General features: G+C 47.4%; 1 protein-coding gene across 1 annotated transcript in view; it reads right to left on the reverse strand.

Annotated features, from left to right (window-relative positions):
- The window catches only part of LOC126109546 (translation initiation factor IF-2), a 719414-nt gene that overhangs the window by 78390 nt on the left and 621630 nt on the right, over positions 1-19394 (reverse strand). Inside the window, exons 4-6 of the mRNA XM_049914562.1 lie at positions 17861-18037; positions 5243-5514; positions 4786-5161 (exon numbers count right to left, since the gene is read on the reverse strand). Coding sequence (XP_049770519.1) covers positions 4786-5161; positions 5243-5514; positions 17861-18037 — 825 coding nt within the window. The remainder of the gene's footprint in view (positions 1-4785; positions 5162-5242; positions 5515-17860; positions 18038-19394) is intronic.

The raw sequence follows: 19394 nt of genomic DNA on the forward strand, positions 1-19394 counted from the left end.
GGAGACAGCATACGAAAGAGTTCTGCGACCCATTATTGATTAGTGCTCGAGTGTTTGAGATCCCCAGCAGGTCGAATTCAACGATGACGTCGAAGCAGTTGAGAGTTGTGCAGCTGGAGTTGTTGCCAGTACGACTGACGAACACGGAAGTGTTGTGGGTATGCTTTGTGAACGCAGATGGGAATCCAAGGAGGGAAGACGACGTCGCTCTTTTTGGGAAACACTATTGAGAAAGTGTAGAGAACCGGTATTTGCTGCAGACTGCACAACGATCCTGTTGCCACTGATGTATGTATGGCCTGGTTGGGTATCTGTGTGTATTACTGTTTGTAGGGCACTAGGAACGGATAAGGTGGTGAGCTGCAGTAGGGGTAGAGTTAATGGCTGCCAGCATACACCGTGAACTGAGCCACCAAAGCGTCTATGATAGTGGAAAGGAGGACAGATCATTTTTCTTGGTGTACTACAGCACAGAATGGACCAGTGGACTATTATAATCAGAGACAGCTGTTGTCAGTGTCGTTGACATCAGCTACAGAAGCTGGTAAGGCAGTGACAAAGGTGATGCATAATTTGCTAAATATGTTATTGTCATACTGAACAAGGAAGAGGTGGGAAGGCAAGTTGTCTGAAAGAGGGGACTAACATCACGAAACGGTGCAGGTATGGTTACTTGAGAATAAATATATTAATGTCTAGATGTACTATGACACAAAATACATCGGGAACCAGTTCATAAATGTTTTGCCAGTCAGAAAGTCCTCATTCAAGAAGTGACATAAACCAGAGAAGCACGTAGAAATGTCAGTGATGTGACCCGTGCTGTGTGCTTGTAATTTTATTGAGTGCATCAGCAAGAGGTGAGGAGGCGAGAAGTAGAAGAGACAGGATGAAGTCATTTGTGGTTAGAGTGAGTCATCTTGGTTACTGAAGTAGTTACTATTGTCGTAAGGTGATGTCTTCGTGTCTGGATGGAATGAATGTGGAGATGAGCAATGAGAGATCAAAGTTCTTTGCAGGCAACGTCTGTGATCTCGGGTGCTGAACCATGTATGGAGTGCTAGAGGGAGAACATCTGTGGATGGAATAAAATGTGGAATGAACCAGTAGAAGGCAAGCAAGCAATTGGAAATCCAGGATAGGGTCAGTGTGATCACACTCTGATACTGAACCTGACAGGGCAGCTGCAAGGGGACACGTTACTGTGTAGGTATAGAGCCGTTTGAAAAGGACCAGGGAGAGGATGGGAGGCGATTAGTTCAAAGGTGAAGTCATTTCTAACGATTTCAGAGACTTTCAGGATTTGAAACACACAAGGTGGTAATACTGGAGTAAGGGGGAAGATTCGTGTCTGGGTGTGTTTCTGAGTGAATGCACCAGGGAGAGGTAGGAAAGGGAGGCAATGGAAGGCAGAACGAACTAATATAAGACAATGTGGGCAATGAAGTAAGAAGTAAGGACATATGTAGATTGACGTTGAGCTGTGTTAGTGTAGGACCGGAAAGAGACAGGGAGAGTGGCAGTTGGCGAGCAGTGTCGTCTACCGTCGGTAACGACTTATCTCAGAGAATTCCAGGGCTGTACTGCTGTGTGAAATGACGTTGGGAGAAGAATGGGAGTAGATGGTTGGAGGATGAAGGCATCTGCAGCCACAGCAGATAGGGTAGTTTTGTGGGGACTGGTTCATGTCTGGTTGTGTTGCAGGGTAGACCAAACCAGGTGGAGGTAGGGCCAGAGTAAGTGACCAATGTCTGTCTGGGGATCTGTTCATATCTGGATATGTTGTTGGATAGAGGAGACGATCAAGAGGTGAGGGGTGTGCAGCTGGAAAGCATACTCATCTCCAGACAAGTTGCTAACTTGGAGCACTGTAACAGTTAGGTACAATGTAAACGTACAGGTTTTTCACCTCAGTAGCTGTACTTCTTCTCGGTGGGTTACCAACCGAAGGGGCAGGCCAGGTCGGAGATTTGCTCCACTTGATGAGTGGGCGTTGTGTTCTGCTGACGCTTGTATCGTCAGAAATGGCATTCTACTGTTGAGATGGTTGAGTTCAGGTGCAAGGAAAGAGAGGTTGTTGTATCCCACTTCTGACGACAATGTACATTTGGTCGAGCAGTCAGGACTTAGGATTGGGCATCCAGGGCTGACATTAAATGATAGAACAGGAAATATGTTCGATGGAAGAGAATATATTTGTGTGTGTAGGACACACAGGGCGCGCCTGGTTTATAAAGTTAAGAGGCATAGGCTAGTCCAGGAGGTCGAACAAAAAGTGAGCAACAAAGAGAGATGCTGGTTCATGTCGGTGGCCAGTCGTTGGGTTCAGAGCCTCCGCCTCCCAAGAAAGCGATCTGTTCTGCTCGACGACTCGATCGCACGAGAGTGGAGCAAATGTGTTCTGCTCTGCAGAACCCTCCAGAGTCCGCAAGTGCCTCCCACGCGCACCGCTGGCTAAACCAATGGCGTGAACATGTTAGCAAATTTCAGCAAACAACTGTGGTGGTCTCTTCTCAACAGCTTTAGCTGGACAGAATTGCCTTGGTGATGAGAGACAGGCATCTTTAATCACGAGGGCACAACCGAACCTGCTCTTGGAGGGAACCTGTGAAGATTAGACTACGGCCATTGAAATATGTTTTTTTTTTTTTTTAAACAGATTACCTAAGACATTTCTTGCCTGGCTGCTACCTTGTACAGCTGTACGGGCACATCACAAAAGCCAATAAATTAAACAAAAGAGGTGTAGGTTGATATCGATATTTAATACTGTAGAAAATGGAAAAGTAAGATATATGGAGGTGGATAGTTAGACAGCAGTGTAATCTACCATCAGTATCAATGACTGAAGATATTTAAAGACATACCGGGTGATCAAAAAGTTAGTATAAATTTGAAAACTTAATAAGCCACGGAATAATGTAGATAGAGAGGAAAAAATTGACACACATGCTTGGAATGACATGCGGTTTTATTAGAACAAAAAAAAGTTCACACAATGTCCGACAGATCGCGCTGGACAGCAAAACGTCAGTGACTGCGCATGACAATCGTGTATAAAAGGAGCTGTAATGAGAGAGAGAATCAGATGCGCCAGCAGTCGCAGCATGTCGACGTTACCTGAAAAGGCGCTTTTACTGAAGCTGCATTATCAGAATGGGGAATGTGCTAGTTCAGCATTACGATCCTATCGCCATAGAAAGGGGATTCGAACAGGTAGAGGTCCGTTGACAAATGCAGCTGTGGCGAGAATGATTTCGAAGTTCGAAGCCATGGGTTGTTTAGACGATAGACCCCGTAGTGACCGACCGAGCGCAAGATGTAATGCTGCTGAGACAGTTTAGGAAGAAATGGAGACTGTAGCGGCTTCGTCTATGCACGGGGAAGTCAGGGCTCGTGCAGTCGCACGTCGCACCAGCATTCCATACACTACTGTTTGGTTGGCACTGAGGCGTACCCTCCAATGCTATCCGTACAAAATCCATCGGCATCATGAACTGTTACCTGGCGATTTAGTAAACCGGAGGGCATTTGCGGTGTGGGCGTTTCAAAAGATGGCGGAAGATGACGATCGGTTGAGCAACGTGGACGGACGAAGCCCATTTCACTCTCCGAGGGTCTGTCATCACCTACATCTGCAGAATTTGGGCTACCGAAAATCCTAGAACTGTCGTGGAAACTCCATTGCACGACGAGAAAGTCACGGTATGGGTTGGATTTACGACATCTACCGTTATCGGGCCTTTTTTCTTCGAGGAAATGCATGATTCTGGTTTTGTAACTGCTACTGTGATGGGTGAGAGGTACGCCGATATGTTACAGAATCGCACCATCCCCAGCCTGGCTAATAAACACCTGCTGGAACGTACGACGTTTATGCAGGATGGCGCTCCACCCCATATTGCTAGACGCGTGAAAGATCTCTTGCGCGCGTCGTTTGGTGATGATCGTGTACTCAGCCGCCACTTTCGTCATGCTTGGCCTCTCATGTCCTCGGACCTCAGTCCGTGCGATTATTGGCTTCGAGGTTACCTGAAGTCGCAAGTGTATCGTAATCGACCGACATCTCTAGGGATGCTGAAAGACAACATCCGACGCCAATGCCTCACCATAACTCCGGACATGCTTTATAGTGCTGTTCACATCATTATTACTCAACTACAGCTATTGTTGAGGAATGAGGTATGATGGTGGACATAGTGAGCATTTCCTGTAAGGAACATCTTCTTTGCTTTGTGTTACTTTGTAATGCTAATTATTGCTATTCTGATCAGACAAAGCGCCATCTCTTGGACATTTTTTGAATTTTTGTATGTTTTTGGTTCTAATAAAACCCTATGTCATTCCAAGCATGTGTGTCAATTTTTTCCTCTCTATCTACATTATTCCGTGGTTTATTAAGTTTTCAAATTTATACTGACTTCTTGATCATCCGGTATATTGCTGTGTGGAGCAGTGAGAAATATCGAAGGAGATGGTTGAAACATAATGATATATGGAGAGAGTGCCAGCATTACTGAGCATGTCTAGATGTGTTTGCTGGATGGATGAGAGACAGGTAGGGAGACAGGTGATTGGAGGTGTCTTCTCAGGTAGTGATGCAGGTAGGGTATCAGCTCATGTCTAGATGTGTTGCTGGGTAGAAAGGCGTGGAAGAGGTAGGAAGGTGAGAGTAGGAGGACGTGAGGAGGTCGGGGTCCACACGTGTGGAGATCAGTTACGGTCGAATGTGTCGCAGGATAGAACAGAGGGGCAGGGAGACGGAAGGACGGGGGGTGGAGTCACCTGCGGTCAGCCGTCCGCTCTTGTTCAGCAGAGTCGGCGTGCCGCAGGCGGTGGAGCAGGCGGAGGGCGGCGGGGGGCAGTAGCCGGCTCCGCCGCCCCCGCGCACGGCCGCGGGGGCGGGGCCGCTCCCGGCGCCCGGGCTCGGGCCCGGGGCCGGACCGCCGCCGCCGCCGCCGCCGCCGCCGCCGCCGCCAGCCGCCCCCGGCTGCTCACCGGGCTCCCGCTGCTGCAGAGGCGGCTCGTCCTCAGAGTCGGCGTCCAGCAGCTCGAGGCCGGGGTCCGGCAGGGCGGCGGGCGCGCCGCTGGTGACGGGCGTGGGGGTGGGCGCCGGGCCCGCCAGCGGCGGCGGCGCCTCCGCCTCCGAGTCCTCCTCCTCCTCCTCCGCGTCCGGCCGGGCGCCACCACCACCGCCCCCGCCGCCCTCGCTGGAGCTGCGGCGGCGGGTGGAGGCGGCGGCGGCGGCGGCTGCCTTGGCCGCGGTGGCCGTCAGGTGGCACGAGATAAGCAAGATGGCCGCGGCTCGAGCCGCACCTGCCCGCGACGCCGGCACCGCGACGCCGCGCGACGCGCACGCGCGCGCCGTGCCCGCCAGGCTGACGAGCCCGTCGCTGGAGGCTCGCCGCGGCGGCGCGAAGCCGCAGCCCCCCGTGGAGGAGCCGGCGGTGCCCGCGCTGCGCTGGCTGGAGGCCCGCGACGGCGGCCGAGCCCCGTGCACCGCCAGCGGGATCCCTGCGGGCAGCGGCGCGGGGGCGGCCCCTCTCAACAATGGGGCTGGCTGCGGCCGGGCGGCGCGGGGGAGCCGGGCGAGGCGGCCGGGGCAAGCCATGCGGGGCAGCGCGGCGCGAATCGCCGGGTCGAGGCGCTTGCTGTGGAAACTGCGAGGCGCGGTAGACTTCCAACATTACTCAGGACTGTGGGCAGCTAGAGCCCTGGGGTTTGGTCAGTGCACTCCTCGAGTATCGATGACAGCTGGGTGGAGCCAGGCAGCCGGAGAGCCAGTCGTGCGAGGGCGTGCAAGCCATTGGATGAAACTTCCTGGCAGATTAAAACTGTGTGCCGGACCGAGACTCGAACTCGGGGCCTTTGCCTTCCGCGGGCAAGTGCTCTACGAACTGAGGTACCCAAGCACGACTCACGCCCCGTCCTCACAGCTTTACTTCTGCCATGTCTCCTACCTTCCATACTTTACAGAAGCTCTCCTGCGAACCTTGCAAAACTATCACTCCTGAAAGTTAGGATATTGCGGAGACATGGCTTAGCGACAACCTAGGGGATGTTTCCAGCTTAGTTTGTAGAGCACTTGCCCCAGAAAGGCAAAGGTCCCGAGTTCGATTCTCTGTCCTGCACACAGTTTTAATCTGCCAGGAAGTTTCATATCAGCGCACACTCCGCTGCAGGGTGAAAATCTCATTCTGGAACCCATTGGATGAATTTCTAATGGTGCCAGCTGCTAAAACTATGAGACGCGATCTCTGCTACTTTTTCTTAGGACTGGGAGCAACTAGAAGCGCGAGGTTTATCTAACAGTACTCCTGGACATGTTCAACACCCCTTAAGTGGCTGTGTGGAGTGAGCGACTAGCAATCAACCCGTGTTGGCAGTCTGGCTTGATGGATCAATCGCTATCTCTGTTAGCTCTGGGAACACTGCTGTGAGCTAGATCGCTGGTCGATCATCAGCTATCGGCTTGTTATCTTTGGCGCGTCCCCAGGCATGAGCATCTTTGCGTTTTCGGCTGGGGGCGTGCGGGACGAAGCGTGGCGCAGCACGACTCGCCGGGCCAAGGCACTAACTGTGGAGGCTGTGAGGCGCGGTTGACCTTCCACATTACTCGGGGCTGTGGGCAGCGACAGCCCTGTAGTTTGGTCAGTGCATTCCTCGAGCATCGACGACAGCCGGGTGGAGCCAGGCAGCCAGAGAGCCAGTCGTGCGAGGGCGTGCAACCTTTTCGATGAATTGCTGGTTTTGCCAGCTGCTGGAACTACGAGATTCTCTCTCTGCTATTCTTTTTTAGGACTGGGAGCAACTAGAAGCGCGAGGTTTAGTTAACAGTACTCCTGCACACGGACAACACACCTTACATGGCTGTGTGGAGTGAGCAACTGGCAATCAACCCGTGTTGGCAGTCTGGCTTGATGGATCAATAGCTATCTCTGTTAGCTCTGAGAACAACATTGTGTAACCGTGTTCTATGGTGTATGTTGGATTTGAGGACATGCTGGAAAGTAATCCCTTTGAACTTTTTTATTCTGTTCTCAATATCGGTTGAGGTATTACATGTCATGCGTAGTACTCAGTCGACTTGGATTACTTCTTTGTGTCTGTGAACCGTGTCGTTTGCCACGGCTCCTGTTTTTCCAGCTGCTGTTTGGAGCCTCCGCAAGCGCACTACTAGTCCGTTCGCTGGGAGGAGGCGCTGTGTGCCGTGCCGAGGTCGGACGAGGCAGTTGAGACGAGTGTTTGGCCCTGGACGACCGTTCTGCAGCGGGACGCTCGGTCCCTCTATGCTGTCTGGATGGGCCCAAAAACCCGGGGCATGAGGACACAAGAGGCCATAAATCTGTGGACAACATTTGGTTTCCGTTAATGGGCTGGGGAAGATATGAACTCCGACTGCGGCTGCCAATAACCTCCAGAAGGTGGTGTCGTCACTGAAAGTAAGATTTTTCATCTAGTTAGTGCAACGGTCGTCGTCTGGCGAGGCCAATCTCTCGGTGTTGTAGGAGCTATTAGAACTGCGTAGCAAACGTTTCTCTGCTTTGAGTTTGTGATCGGAAATTGCCTTGCGTATATGTTATTGCCCGCTTGCATGATTCTGCACTCGAACGCCATGCTGACTCAAGGCACGCGTCGTAAAGAAACAGTTGGCTGTGGACCTTCCGCAAGCCATTGTTTTCCCATGGACGGCGTAGGTCACTGTTTGGATAAGCAAATTGTAAAATGTTAAATAACCTTGTACTGTCTGGAGGAGAGATAGATTTTATGGATGTCTGAAATACGAGATTATGTTAATGTTCGCCAATATCTGTTGTGTTTTAGTACGTAGGCATATTTAACTTTCGTCGTTATTGTGTATATATTCTTTTGTTAAGAAGTTTAGTCCCCGTCGCATTTAAGTGATTTATTTAATCTCATTTAAGGTAGTGCTAGAGTTTCTGTTTGGCAATCTGCCTAGCCACGACTGATGTTGGTTGCTCGGTCTGTTTGAAATGTCGGGCCTACTTGGTAGAGACCATTGTTGACTCACTCTCCTAAGCTCAGAAGTCCCGTATTGATACTAAGGTGATAGTTCTGCTGGAATCTCATTTGCAGAAATTATCAATTCTTGTGAGCACAAATAAAGCTACCTTTTCCTCTGTAATTTTCGTTCGCTGGCCAGCAAGCTTTGGTTAATGATTAAAAATCGCCAACTGGTCTTTGTCCAAGCTAGTGGCTCGTGTTAGACGAGTTCCCTTTCCAGTTCGGGTAAATCTTTCATCCTCCTGGTGGAGCCCTTTCTTTCCCGAGACACGCTGGGTAAAAGTTGCCCGAGTGTCTATTGCTGCTCAATGTTCCAGCAGAATGAAATAAGAGGTTAATTGTCTATTTCACCGTTATGCCCAAGAAAGGCGAATTAGAGTAGTTCTGGATAACCTAAGTATTATTAAGATAGTTCTAGGTTTGGAGAAACTGCTGTTTGGTAAAATTTAGCCTTCTGTGTCGGTAATCCAGCGTATTCCACAAACAAACATTGTTATAGAACTGAAAGATTTGGTTTTGATACATTTACTGAGACGTAACTATTTATGTTAATTGCTTGTGATCGTCCTTAATGAGCCGTCGTCCGTAATGAGCCGTCGTCCGTAATGAGCCGTCGTCCGTAATGAGCCTTCGTCCGTAATGAGCCATCGTCCGTAATGAGCGATCGCCCTTAATGAGCGATCGCCCTTAATGAGCGATCGCCCTTAATGAGCGATCGTCCGTAATGAGCGATCGTCCGTAATGAGCGATCGTCCGTAATGAGCGATCGTCCGTAATGAGCGATCGTCCTTAATGAGCGATCGTCCTTAATGAGCGATCGTCCGTAATGAGCGATCGCCCTTAATGAGCGATCGCCCTTAATGAGCGATCGCCCTTAATGAGCGATCGTCCTTAATGAGCGATCGTCCTTAATGAGCGAACGTCCTTAATGGGCGATCGTCCTTAATGGGCGATCGTCCTTAATGAGCGATCGTCCGTAATGAGCGATCGTCCGTAATGAGCGATCGTCCTTAATGAGTGATCGTCCTTAATGGGCGATCGTCCTTAATGGGCGATCGTCCTTAATGAGCGATCGTCCTTAATGAGCGATTGTCCTTAATGAGTGATCGTCCTTAATGAGTGATTGTCCTTAATGAGTGATCGTCCTTAATGAGTGATCATCCTTAATGAGTGATCGTCATTAATGAGTGATCGCCCTTAATGGCGCAACATTTAATGTACATCTGATTGTCCCCTATGTCACCTACTGACTTCACTCAGAAACTGAAAAGGTTATCCTTGCTCAGGTTTATGGGACTTTATTAACTGTTGATCTTGATCGTTTATGGTCTCATAAATATGTTGTTGTTGTTAAAAAGGAATAATTTTAGATACATATTGTTCATTAAGTAATTCTTAAGCTATATAGCAAATTACGAGTGCAAATATTCTCTCATTGTAACACTTGCTTGTTCTGTGGTTTGCACTGAAGGGTGTGATAATAAATGCAAAATCTAAAGTGAAGCGTTGGGACGAATTAATCCTGTCCCTTATCATTACCCTTAAAGATTCGTGATGATGATGATGATGATGATGATGATGAGGAAAGACTGAGCTCTACCGGGAATAATGAGCATGTTTGAGTGGTCAAGGGCCTAAGATCCAAGGTCCGAGTGTATTTGTCAAGTTACCAAATCCCATTGTGCATTTGTTCTGCGGGATTTTGTCAACTAACTATTGATGATTTGGTCCAAGTGCAGAAGGTCTTGTGGTTGAGCGTAAGTCTTGAAATCCATGCAGACGCTCTGAAAGTCTCCCAATTAGTTATCTTACGTTTGCTATACCCGTTGTGTAAGAGAGTGCTTACTGTGGTCCTCTTGGAAGTCTTGCGTTCCTTTAAGGGGGTCTTAGTTGTCCAGGCATCCATGTGGTGATCAAGAGAGGCTGTTAATGATCGATGATTTGTCTGAGCCCCTCTGTGCGTTCGTGAGATGTTCTTCAGGAGCTGGGACTCCCAAGACAAGCAGATCTGTAAAGCTTTCGTAGGGATGTGGGTTTCATACATCTTGTTGTTATTTGACACGTTTCATTAAGGCCTATGTCGACCTCCTTCACTTTGTTTGATCTGGTTCATACTGGCAGGCCTATCCAGCTTTAGAGAAGCATAGTGCTTTGGTGGTGGTTCACAGGATAGTAGGTTTTGCTCCCCATTTGCTGTTTGCGAGTTTCCGGGAAATATTATTTCTCGAGGCAACCTTCTGGCGAACCTTTTCACAGTATTGTCTATGTGTCAGAGATCTATCCTGTCTTCAAGACACGGTCGACTTTCCTGCTTCGATGACGAAGTTGCAAACACTCTGCCATTACAGGGCTTTGAATTTTAGCGTATAACATGGCTGTGCGTAGCGTAACTATGTCGGTGTACTAGAAAGATCTTGCTGTAATCGAGTTTCTCCATACATGGGGGCCCTCTCATTCATTATGGCCACAGCCGACCACACAGTTGCACTGCGACATCTTGAACAATCCGATACCTCAAGTTAACTCTGATCGGTCATCCTCCATATAGTCCCAACTTGGCCCCGCCCAATTTTATTTCACGAAATATTAATATATGGTTATTTTAATTAATGCCTTAGTCAGAAGTAACAATACGAAAAGATTATTCCCCACCTTTCAGTCTTCTAAGGGAACGGCGATGGGTGGCAGGACATACAGGATTATTCATAAGAACATCCAGGGTTTCAGAGGATAACTATGCAGAAACTACAACACATACTGAAAACGGACACACATCAGTGGACAGAGCATATGCCTAAGTTTATAACTCACACTATAAATGCTGATTATGGGCTGTGTTTCTGATGTGGCAAACGTCAATTCGTAGGTCCTAGTCGTCGACGTGATGTGTCTAAATGGCTCTGAGTACTATGGGACTTAACATCTGAGGTCATCAGTCCCCTACACACAGAACTACTTAAACCTAACTGACCTAAGAACATGACACACATCTATGCCCGAGGCAGGATTCGAACCTGCGACTATAGCAGCAGCGCGGTTCCTGACTGAAGTGCCTAGAACCGCTCGGCCACAACGGCCGGCTCGTGATGTGTCTGAGAACACGTAAAGACCGCCTGCTTTGCGAGTCTGGTAACTGGGTTGCCTACATGCATGTGCGAACTAATTCCATGTGAGAATGCGGTGACGAGGGTCAGCAGTGAGAGCACAGCGTATAGTTGCAGTCTGTAACTACAAGAATTCTGCTAACCATTAGCAGGATTCCTTTTGCCGGCCAGAGTGGCCGAGCGGTTCTAGGCGCTGCAGTCTGGAACCGCGCGACCGCTACGGTCGCAGGTTCGAATCCTGCCGCGGGCATGGATGTGTGTGGTGTCCTTAGGTTAGTTAGGTTTAAGTAGTTCTAAGTTCTAGGGGACTGATGACCTTAGATGTTAAGTCCCATAGCGCTCAGAGCCATTTGAACCATTTGTAAGGCGGCCCGATCAAAATATCGTGAACGTCAAAAGAAGATGAATCATTCCTGGATAGGACAGTGACGATCAATGAAGGGAGGGCTGCGGGAGCCATAATCCGACCTTCAACCAATCTGTTTTTACTTTGCAAAAAGACTAACGTAACATAATAATTATGCTTATGTCGTTGCATGTTTTGTTTACCTTTAAGCTTACCATCTGAAATGTCTTTGCGTATCGTCAGTGCTACACCTATTGCCGTTAGGGAACACCTGTCCTAGATGGTCTATAACCAGATTCTCTTCTTAAGAATCACATTTCCGCCGCTCGTGTTCTTCGTTCATTTCCAGTTGTGTTAGTAGCCAGATCCCAGTACCATAAAGTTTAGGTGGTTTTGCATTTGGTTCGGAGAACTTTATTAGCATTTCTTCCTCACCTTTCTTTTTAGTGTAGGTTGATTCTTACAAAGAATAAGACATCAACCAGCCACTATTAATTCTTTTTAGTGTTCTGTCTATGGTCCGATTAATGGAACTTAGCGTGAGAAAGAATTACATGGTCGCATTAATCTGACACTGGGGAAGAATATCAAACGGCGAGGGAAGTGATTCTGGCTTATACTGACTTATCTTAAGTGTATTTCGTTCCTGCCAACAAAGATAGAAAACCTGCTATATAACGTTACAGACGATCTACAGCATCTGGGTTTGTATCACATTCCACTCAAATGTGGCAATGAAAGACGCACCCCGTGGTTGTAGATTCTCTAGTCGTATTGCTACTGTGTGAACGATTCCGCAGTAGTCAAAACAGATTGTCAATTCGCGGTTGCCATGAAATCATACAATCGACGTTGTGAAAAACGCATAGGGTCCACAGTAAATTTCATTGTGGAATGTCAAAAAGAAAAGGAAGCCCCGTAATCAGGCCCTGAAGATCACGCGATAGTCGACCGACCACCAAGTCGTCCTAGCTCAGTCAACATCGGATGCGGTATGGAGGGGCGTGGGGTGAGCACGACATCGCACTCCCGGCTGTTGCAGTGGTCCCGACTGTGGAGTCGCTACCACTCCATCGTCAGTAGCTCCTCGACTGGTATCACGACTGAGGGCACAGTGGTCCAGTCCTCCCACCATAGGAAAATCCCTGGCAGCACGGGACAGATGACCCTGTAGTTTGGTCCCTTTACTCTCCAAACGAACGAACGAACGAACCAACCAACCAACCAACCAAGGCAATTGAAACCCGCACGATACAGCGGCTGTGGCTGAAATTTCAGCTCAGTTAGATGGGGACGTAATCGAAAAGTTTGTATCTGAAACACATGTGTGTTAACTAGGACAATATTTCGTTACGAAGTCAGCAGCGGTTCTTCAAGACACGTTCGGAATTACCTCGCAAACGCCCGATTTTTGTACCCATATTCACTGATAGTTATTTCCTTGTATTGTCATATATTTTAACACGTGTCTGTTTTGCTGTTTATTATGATACATTCTGTATACTGTTTTTTTTTTAATTTTTCCTCGAGGGTGGTTGGCACCTGTGAGGGAAAGCTGTGTCATGATAAAATGATGCTGTCGTATTTAAACAATGCTGTTAAAAAAATACTGAAGATTAGTGATTTTAGGTATACAGGGTGTCCAAGGAGGAGTGGTCAATGTTCAGGAATATGACAGAAGTGATCATTTGTATAGTAAACATGGCCTCTGATATGCACACCTTAAGAGCTATTAGCGGTTGGTTACCTTCGCTATTGTGAACAAGTGATCGTGCTTTTTAAAGTATGCACTTTAGAGGGCATGTTTGCTGGACAATATTTTTCTTGTTTTGGTCCATACTACCTCCTCTCAAAATATGGAAAGCAAAGAGGCTGCAGTAGAAGAGATTTGATTCACTGTGTCTAAGTGCTCACAGTTCTTCAGATATACATTTTAGAGCCCATATTCACTGGCTTTTTTTGTTTTGAATGATCGTTCCTACCCTATCATGGAATTCTGACGATTCCTGTATGCAAGTAGTTAACACATTACTATGGAAAGCTCTAAGCTGCTCTGAGGAAGTCTTGTATGGCATAAAACGCATATGCCACACGGAAACTTTGCAACGTAGATTTGAAAATCTGGGATGCATGTATCACATTATTCAGTTAGCACTGAGGCCTTTTGAAAAGAGTGCACACAATTCTGTAGAATAGCGTACCAAAGTAATGATTATTCTTGCGTCTCTTGTTCACTGAGTGACTGTAGCAGTCTTTTAGTCAATGTTATTAATGAAAACTCCCAGAATGCAAGATATGTACAGAGATGCCAGAGTTAGAATTCCAAGGTGCTTCAGCAATGGACTACACGCAGTTCACAAAATCACACTGCATATAGTTCTTACAGCTCTCTTGTGGGATGGGAATAGTCTTCACAAATTCAAAGAGCTGCGCCACAATGTGGCATGCATGCTATAATAGAGATAATGTACACAAGGTAAATAAACGTCCGCGATTCAATCTCAGAGGCAGTGGAGATTATTGTCACAGTTAAGGGAGCAAAATTTAGATCGTACACAAGATCCTGACTGCTATACTTCAAACGAGGACGAACGTACAACTGCAGCACGAAGAATTCGAAATGTTCTTCCCCACTGATTCTTTGCTGACAGTGTGATAATGACGTATCTCTTTTACGAAAATTTCCTGTGGTTTGCTGCAGTTAATCGATATTGTTTGCTGAAGCATTTTCTTGCCTTCTACATCTTCACAATGGGCTCGTGTCATTTCTAAATAGAGAAATTTTTAAGCATCTGTTATGTTTAGTGACATATCATGTCACTGGTCCTAGAACAGAACCGTGTGGTACCCCCACTTTAGTAGATGCCAGGAATTAGATTGAAATAAGCTCACGAGAGAAAATATTAACTAATCTGATTAAAAGAACCCCCTGGCCACTTTGAAGCGCTGTAGGTGGTGCAGGACTGCTGCCAAGTGGTCATATGACCCTCCGCCGATGACGCAAGTCACGACAGTGAAGTGCTGCGTATGTGGCAGTCGGCTGTATGGAAATGGCGCAATACGGTGGGTCACTGTGGCAAATGGTGCAAAGGAGCTGTCTTGTTTCTATGTGTCCACAGCCACACCGTGAACGAATTTTCCCAATTTGTTGATGTATCGGTGCAAACCGTGTAACTTGTCTACAAGGGACGAAGTGCCACTCATAGCACGTAACACAACGCAAGAGCAGCGATCGTAGAAACATCCTAACCGGCAGGGACCAGAGAATAGTGTCACTCCTTGTCAGTGACAGTCGGTTTCAAGCTCGACCGGAATTGCTGCTGACAGTGGATGCATGTCTGTCTCAAGCAGTTTCCCAGCGATCACTGCGAAGGGTACTTCATGCAACGGACATTTCAAGTCGGGTACGTCGTGAAAGACAGTCACATGATGCTTCAGGTCTTCAGTGTGCGAAACAGCACAGAAACTGAACAGTAGCTGGCTGGACCTGTGTAGTATTGTCCCTTTTAGAATGACACTAGTGCACTGACAACCCAATGAGACGTTTAATCAGCAGTGTGTGGAGGTTGTAGTTTGTGCTGGGAGTGCTTCTGTGAGGTTCTGGGGCTCCTTTTCGTCCCATGACTCGAGCTCACTTATTCACGTTTCCGTTAACATGGAAAGATGACAACATTCTTTCCTGGTTTGAAAAACTCCGACGCAGCGTAATGGAACCTCGCCCTCTAAATCATCCGAGTTTAATCCCATAGCGAATGTGGGGGAGTATTAGGAAGAGCAGATGAAATGCAGCATTTGGCATTCCTTCACTTTGGTAGCTCTGTGGGATCTAATGATGGATATACCAAATCTGAGGAACTTTTTTTGTTCCTAATATTTCGTCCAGAGCTGCACTGAACATATCCACAGGTTCACGGTAAAGGATGACAGCCAAAACAGATGCAGGATAAAGATTTACTAAAATTCTTGAGCAAGGTTTCGGTATACATAAATATACCTTCATCAGAAGTAAAAAATCTAAAATTACATCATGCAATGGAGATTAATAAAACAATTGTGCCAAAGGTGTCGTCAATAATTAGCACAATTGTTTTATTAATCTCCATTGCGTGATGTAATTTTAGATTTTTTACTCCTGATGAAGGTATATTTATATATACCGAAACCTTGCTCAAGAATTGTAGAATGAACTTTTCTGCTCCTTACGTTTCGTCCAGGACTGCGCTGGACTTCCTCAGAGGCGCTGCTCCGCTGAGTCTTGCCGACTGACTGGTCGGAGATGATGTTTGGTTTGTGGGGCGCTCAACTGCGTGGTTATCAGCGCCCGTACAATTTCCCAATCTTTGCTCAGTCCAATTTCGCCACGTTCCTGGATGATGATGAAATGATGAGGACAACACAAACACCCAGTCATCTCGAGGCAGGTGAAAATCCCTGACCCCGCCGGGAATCGAACCCGGGACCCCGTGCTCGGGAAGCGAGAACGCTACCGCGAGACCACGAGCGGCGGACCAACTGACTGGTCGGGTGTCTGAGAGCGACTTATATATTGTGCGAAAGGGGGGCGTGGTTCAGGTGACACGTGATGAGCAGTGATAATCCATAGCAAAGATAAGGTTGACTATCGATTACCACCTTGTCAAAGATAAAAATTGTTAGCAATTTTGTAGAGCCACTGTCCATATATCGCTAAGTTTCATAGCCTCCTCTTTCCTATTAAAATTATCGTTATGTTTATAAATTTCGATAGCTTCTCTATAAAGCCGTGGATAGTAATTTAACGTTGTAGATAAAACTTCGGTATCCGAAAACTTCACTTGGTGGTTGCCTGGTTGAAGAGCATGTTCCGCTACAGCTGACTTTTCTATTTTTCCAAGTCGACAAAGACTTTTATGCTCTTTCAGTCGCGTGTTTACGCTTCTTTTGGTAGTACCAATGTAAACTTTACCACAGGTACATGGAATTTTATACACACCACATGTCGACAGGGGAGGGCGTTTATCCTTCACAGATCGTAGTACTTGACTTGTTTTCTTTGTTGGTTTAAAGATCGGTTTTATGTCATGTTTTCGTAAAATCTTACCGATCCGATCTGTTACTTTTTTAATAAAAGGGAGAACTACTGTATTTTTCTGTCGTTGTGGTTCATTCTTATCTTTTGGGTTTCTGTTCCTTGGACGCAAAATTCTATTTATCTCTTTTCTTGAGTAGCCGTTTTTTTCAAAAGCCTGCTGAAGTGAAACATCTGAAGGATAAACGCCCTCCCCTGTCGACATGTGGTGTGTATAAAATTCCATGTACCTGTGGTAAAGTTTACATTGGTACTACCGAAAGAAGCGTAAACGCGCGACTGAAAGAGCATAAAAGTCTTTGTCGACTTGGTAAAATAGAAAAGTCAGCTGTAGCGGAACATGCTCTTCAACCAGGCAACCACCAAGTGAAGTTTTCGGATACCGAAGTTTTATCTACAACGTTAAATTACTATCCACGGCTTTATAGAGAAGCTATCGAAATTTATAAACATAACGATAATTTTAATAGGAAAGAGGAGGCTATGAAACTTAGCGATATATGGACAGTGGCTCTACAAAATTGCTAACAATTTTTATCTTTGACAAGGTGGTAATCGATAGTCAACCTTATCTTTGCTATGGATTATCACTGCTCATCACGTGTCACCTGAACCACGCCCCCCTTTCTCACAATATATAAGTCGCTCTCAGACACCCGACCAGTCAGTCGGCGAGACTCAGCGGAGCAGCGCCTCTGAGGAAGTCCAGCGCAGTCCTGGACGAAACGTAAGGAGCAGAAAAGTTCTTGGACCACGACCTCACATCCCGGAAACTATATCAACAGCCTTGGTCAAGAATTTTAATAAATCTTTATCCTGCAACTGTTTTGGCTGTCATTCTTTATCGTGAAGAATTACAGTTGCTGTTTCAGCCATGTTTAAAATCTTGATCTCCACAGGTGGTCCTGGTCCGGCTGAGTCTTGCCGACTAGTAGTATTATCAGCAGGATTTGTCTTCGGGTTGACCTTTTTTTTTTGGTCTGCCTATCTGTCTTCTGTTGAGGGTGAGGCTGACTATCAAATGCCACATGTACAGAAGCGCGCGCCTACACACACACACACACACACACACACACACACACACACACGTGTCCAGTGTTTAGCTGTCAGCTTTCGGTTTCGAGTTGTGACAAGCGCGTGCACTGTGAATGTGTGGGACTGTGAAATGCAGGCGGCCGGGGTCTTCCCAGCTGTGTCCTCAGAGGTGCGCAGAGTCAGTATATCAGTGGGCGAAGCACAGTGGTGGCACTTTGCAGGCAGGTAGCAGAGAATATAGTAAACAGTACTCACAGAGCGTCGACTTACAGAGCAACTCACCGGTCTCGCTGGAGAAGAGGATGGGCGGCGCCAGGTTGGCGTTGGCGTAGTGCCGCGGCCGAGAGTACCTGGCTCTGCTGAACAGCTTCAGCACGAAGCAGATGAGCGCCGTGAAGATGGCCAGCCCGGTCGCCACGCCGAACAGCGTCGGCATGTCCGTCGTCAGCAGCACCAGGTCTGGAACAGTGCGGCCCGCACCACTCCGGTCAGCTCGCGGTCGCTCGATGGCCACCGTTACCTCACCCTGCTGCCTGACGTCCGAGTGAGGCAGGTGAGTAGCCCGTAGGTACCCACCCCAGTTGTCACACGGAGTGGGATTAGTATGTTCACTGACAGCAATACCAGGTCTGGAGCAAGTGGTCCACACTGGTCTAGAGATGGGGGATCCGCTCTTGAACTAATTCATAGAGTTGAATCTTTCAAAGGAGTGAACAATCAGTGATTCAGAAAAAAAGAACGGTAGCTCCAAACGTTTCCCACGGCAGAGAGAGAGAGAGAGAGAGAGAGAGAGAGGGGGAGAGAGAGAGAGAGAGAGAGAGAGAGAGAGAGAGAGAGAGAGGGAGACGGAGCATATCAGCAGCGCCTCTGCTGGTCAGAGCACAGTGCACGCCACACAACACAGCCAGCGCTGGCCTCTGCCCTGCTTCTACCTTGGCTGCCTGCATTGTGCAGTGCCACATTGGATTTTGTGTTTCACATATGCCGTGCCATCTCTGTGCATCGTCTGCCGCATGCAGTGTCTGGCGCAGCTTAACTTCGCATCGCACTCTGTCAGCGATCGTTTCAGTCGCACGTGCTGCCCTCCGGGCAGTTGATGCAAGCAACAGGACAGAGAGCCATCTAGCGGATAACATAGGAACTACTTGCAACAACCTGCTCGGAAGGGAATGGACGATTTGTCTCGGAGCGGGTGAGTTCACCGCTCCCCCCACCCTCAGAACTCGCCCGCTCAATGCTCACCCCACCGTCTCGACTCTAGCCAGAGCGTTGAGCAAAGCGACTCAGGTGTCACTCTGGTCTCTGCGGTCTCAGCTCACGCAGTAATACAGCTCGCGGCTCGACCTGCTCGACTCAGCGCCTCTGCATCGGAGTTCGTCCCTACTGGATATTGTTCTTCGTAGTAATACCGCTATGTATATTACATTATTATGTTATGTATACATCAATTGTTTTTATTTTATTTTTATTTGTTTAAACTGATTAGATTAGGTTCCTGATGACTCCTCTTACTATAGGATTTTTATTATGGACACTCGAATTTACACTTTAATTACGAGCGAACCAATAAACGTATCGCAAAATGTGATACACCAATATTTTCCTTGTTTTATTCTGCGTAAGGCTATATGCAGCACTTTCGTTTTACAGTCAAATTTATATTTTTTTTCTTATTCTGGTGTGGATTTTGCGATTTTAGGCGTCTTCGGAAGGAAACGTTCACTTTAAAAATATATGGCTTGCGATGTATTTGTATGAGGTTAATGAAATTTTAATACATTATAGCCAAATATATTGTTAATGTAAATCTCAAGTT

The sequence above is a fragment of the Schistocerca cancellata genome, chromosome 12 (assembly GCF_023864275.1).
Source record: "Schistocerca cancellata isolate TAMUIC-IGC-003103 chromosome 12, iqSchCanc2.1, whole genome shotgun sequence".
Classification (NCBI taxonomy): domain Eukaryota; kingdom Metazoa; phylum Arthropoda; class Insecta; order Orthoptera; family Acrididae; genus Schistocerca; species Schistocerca cancellata.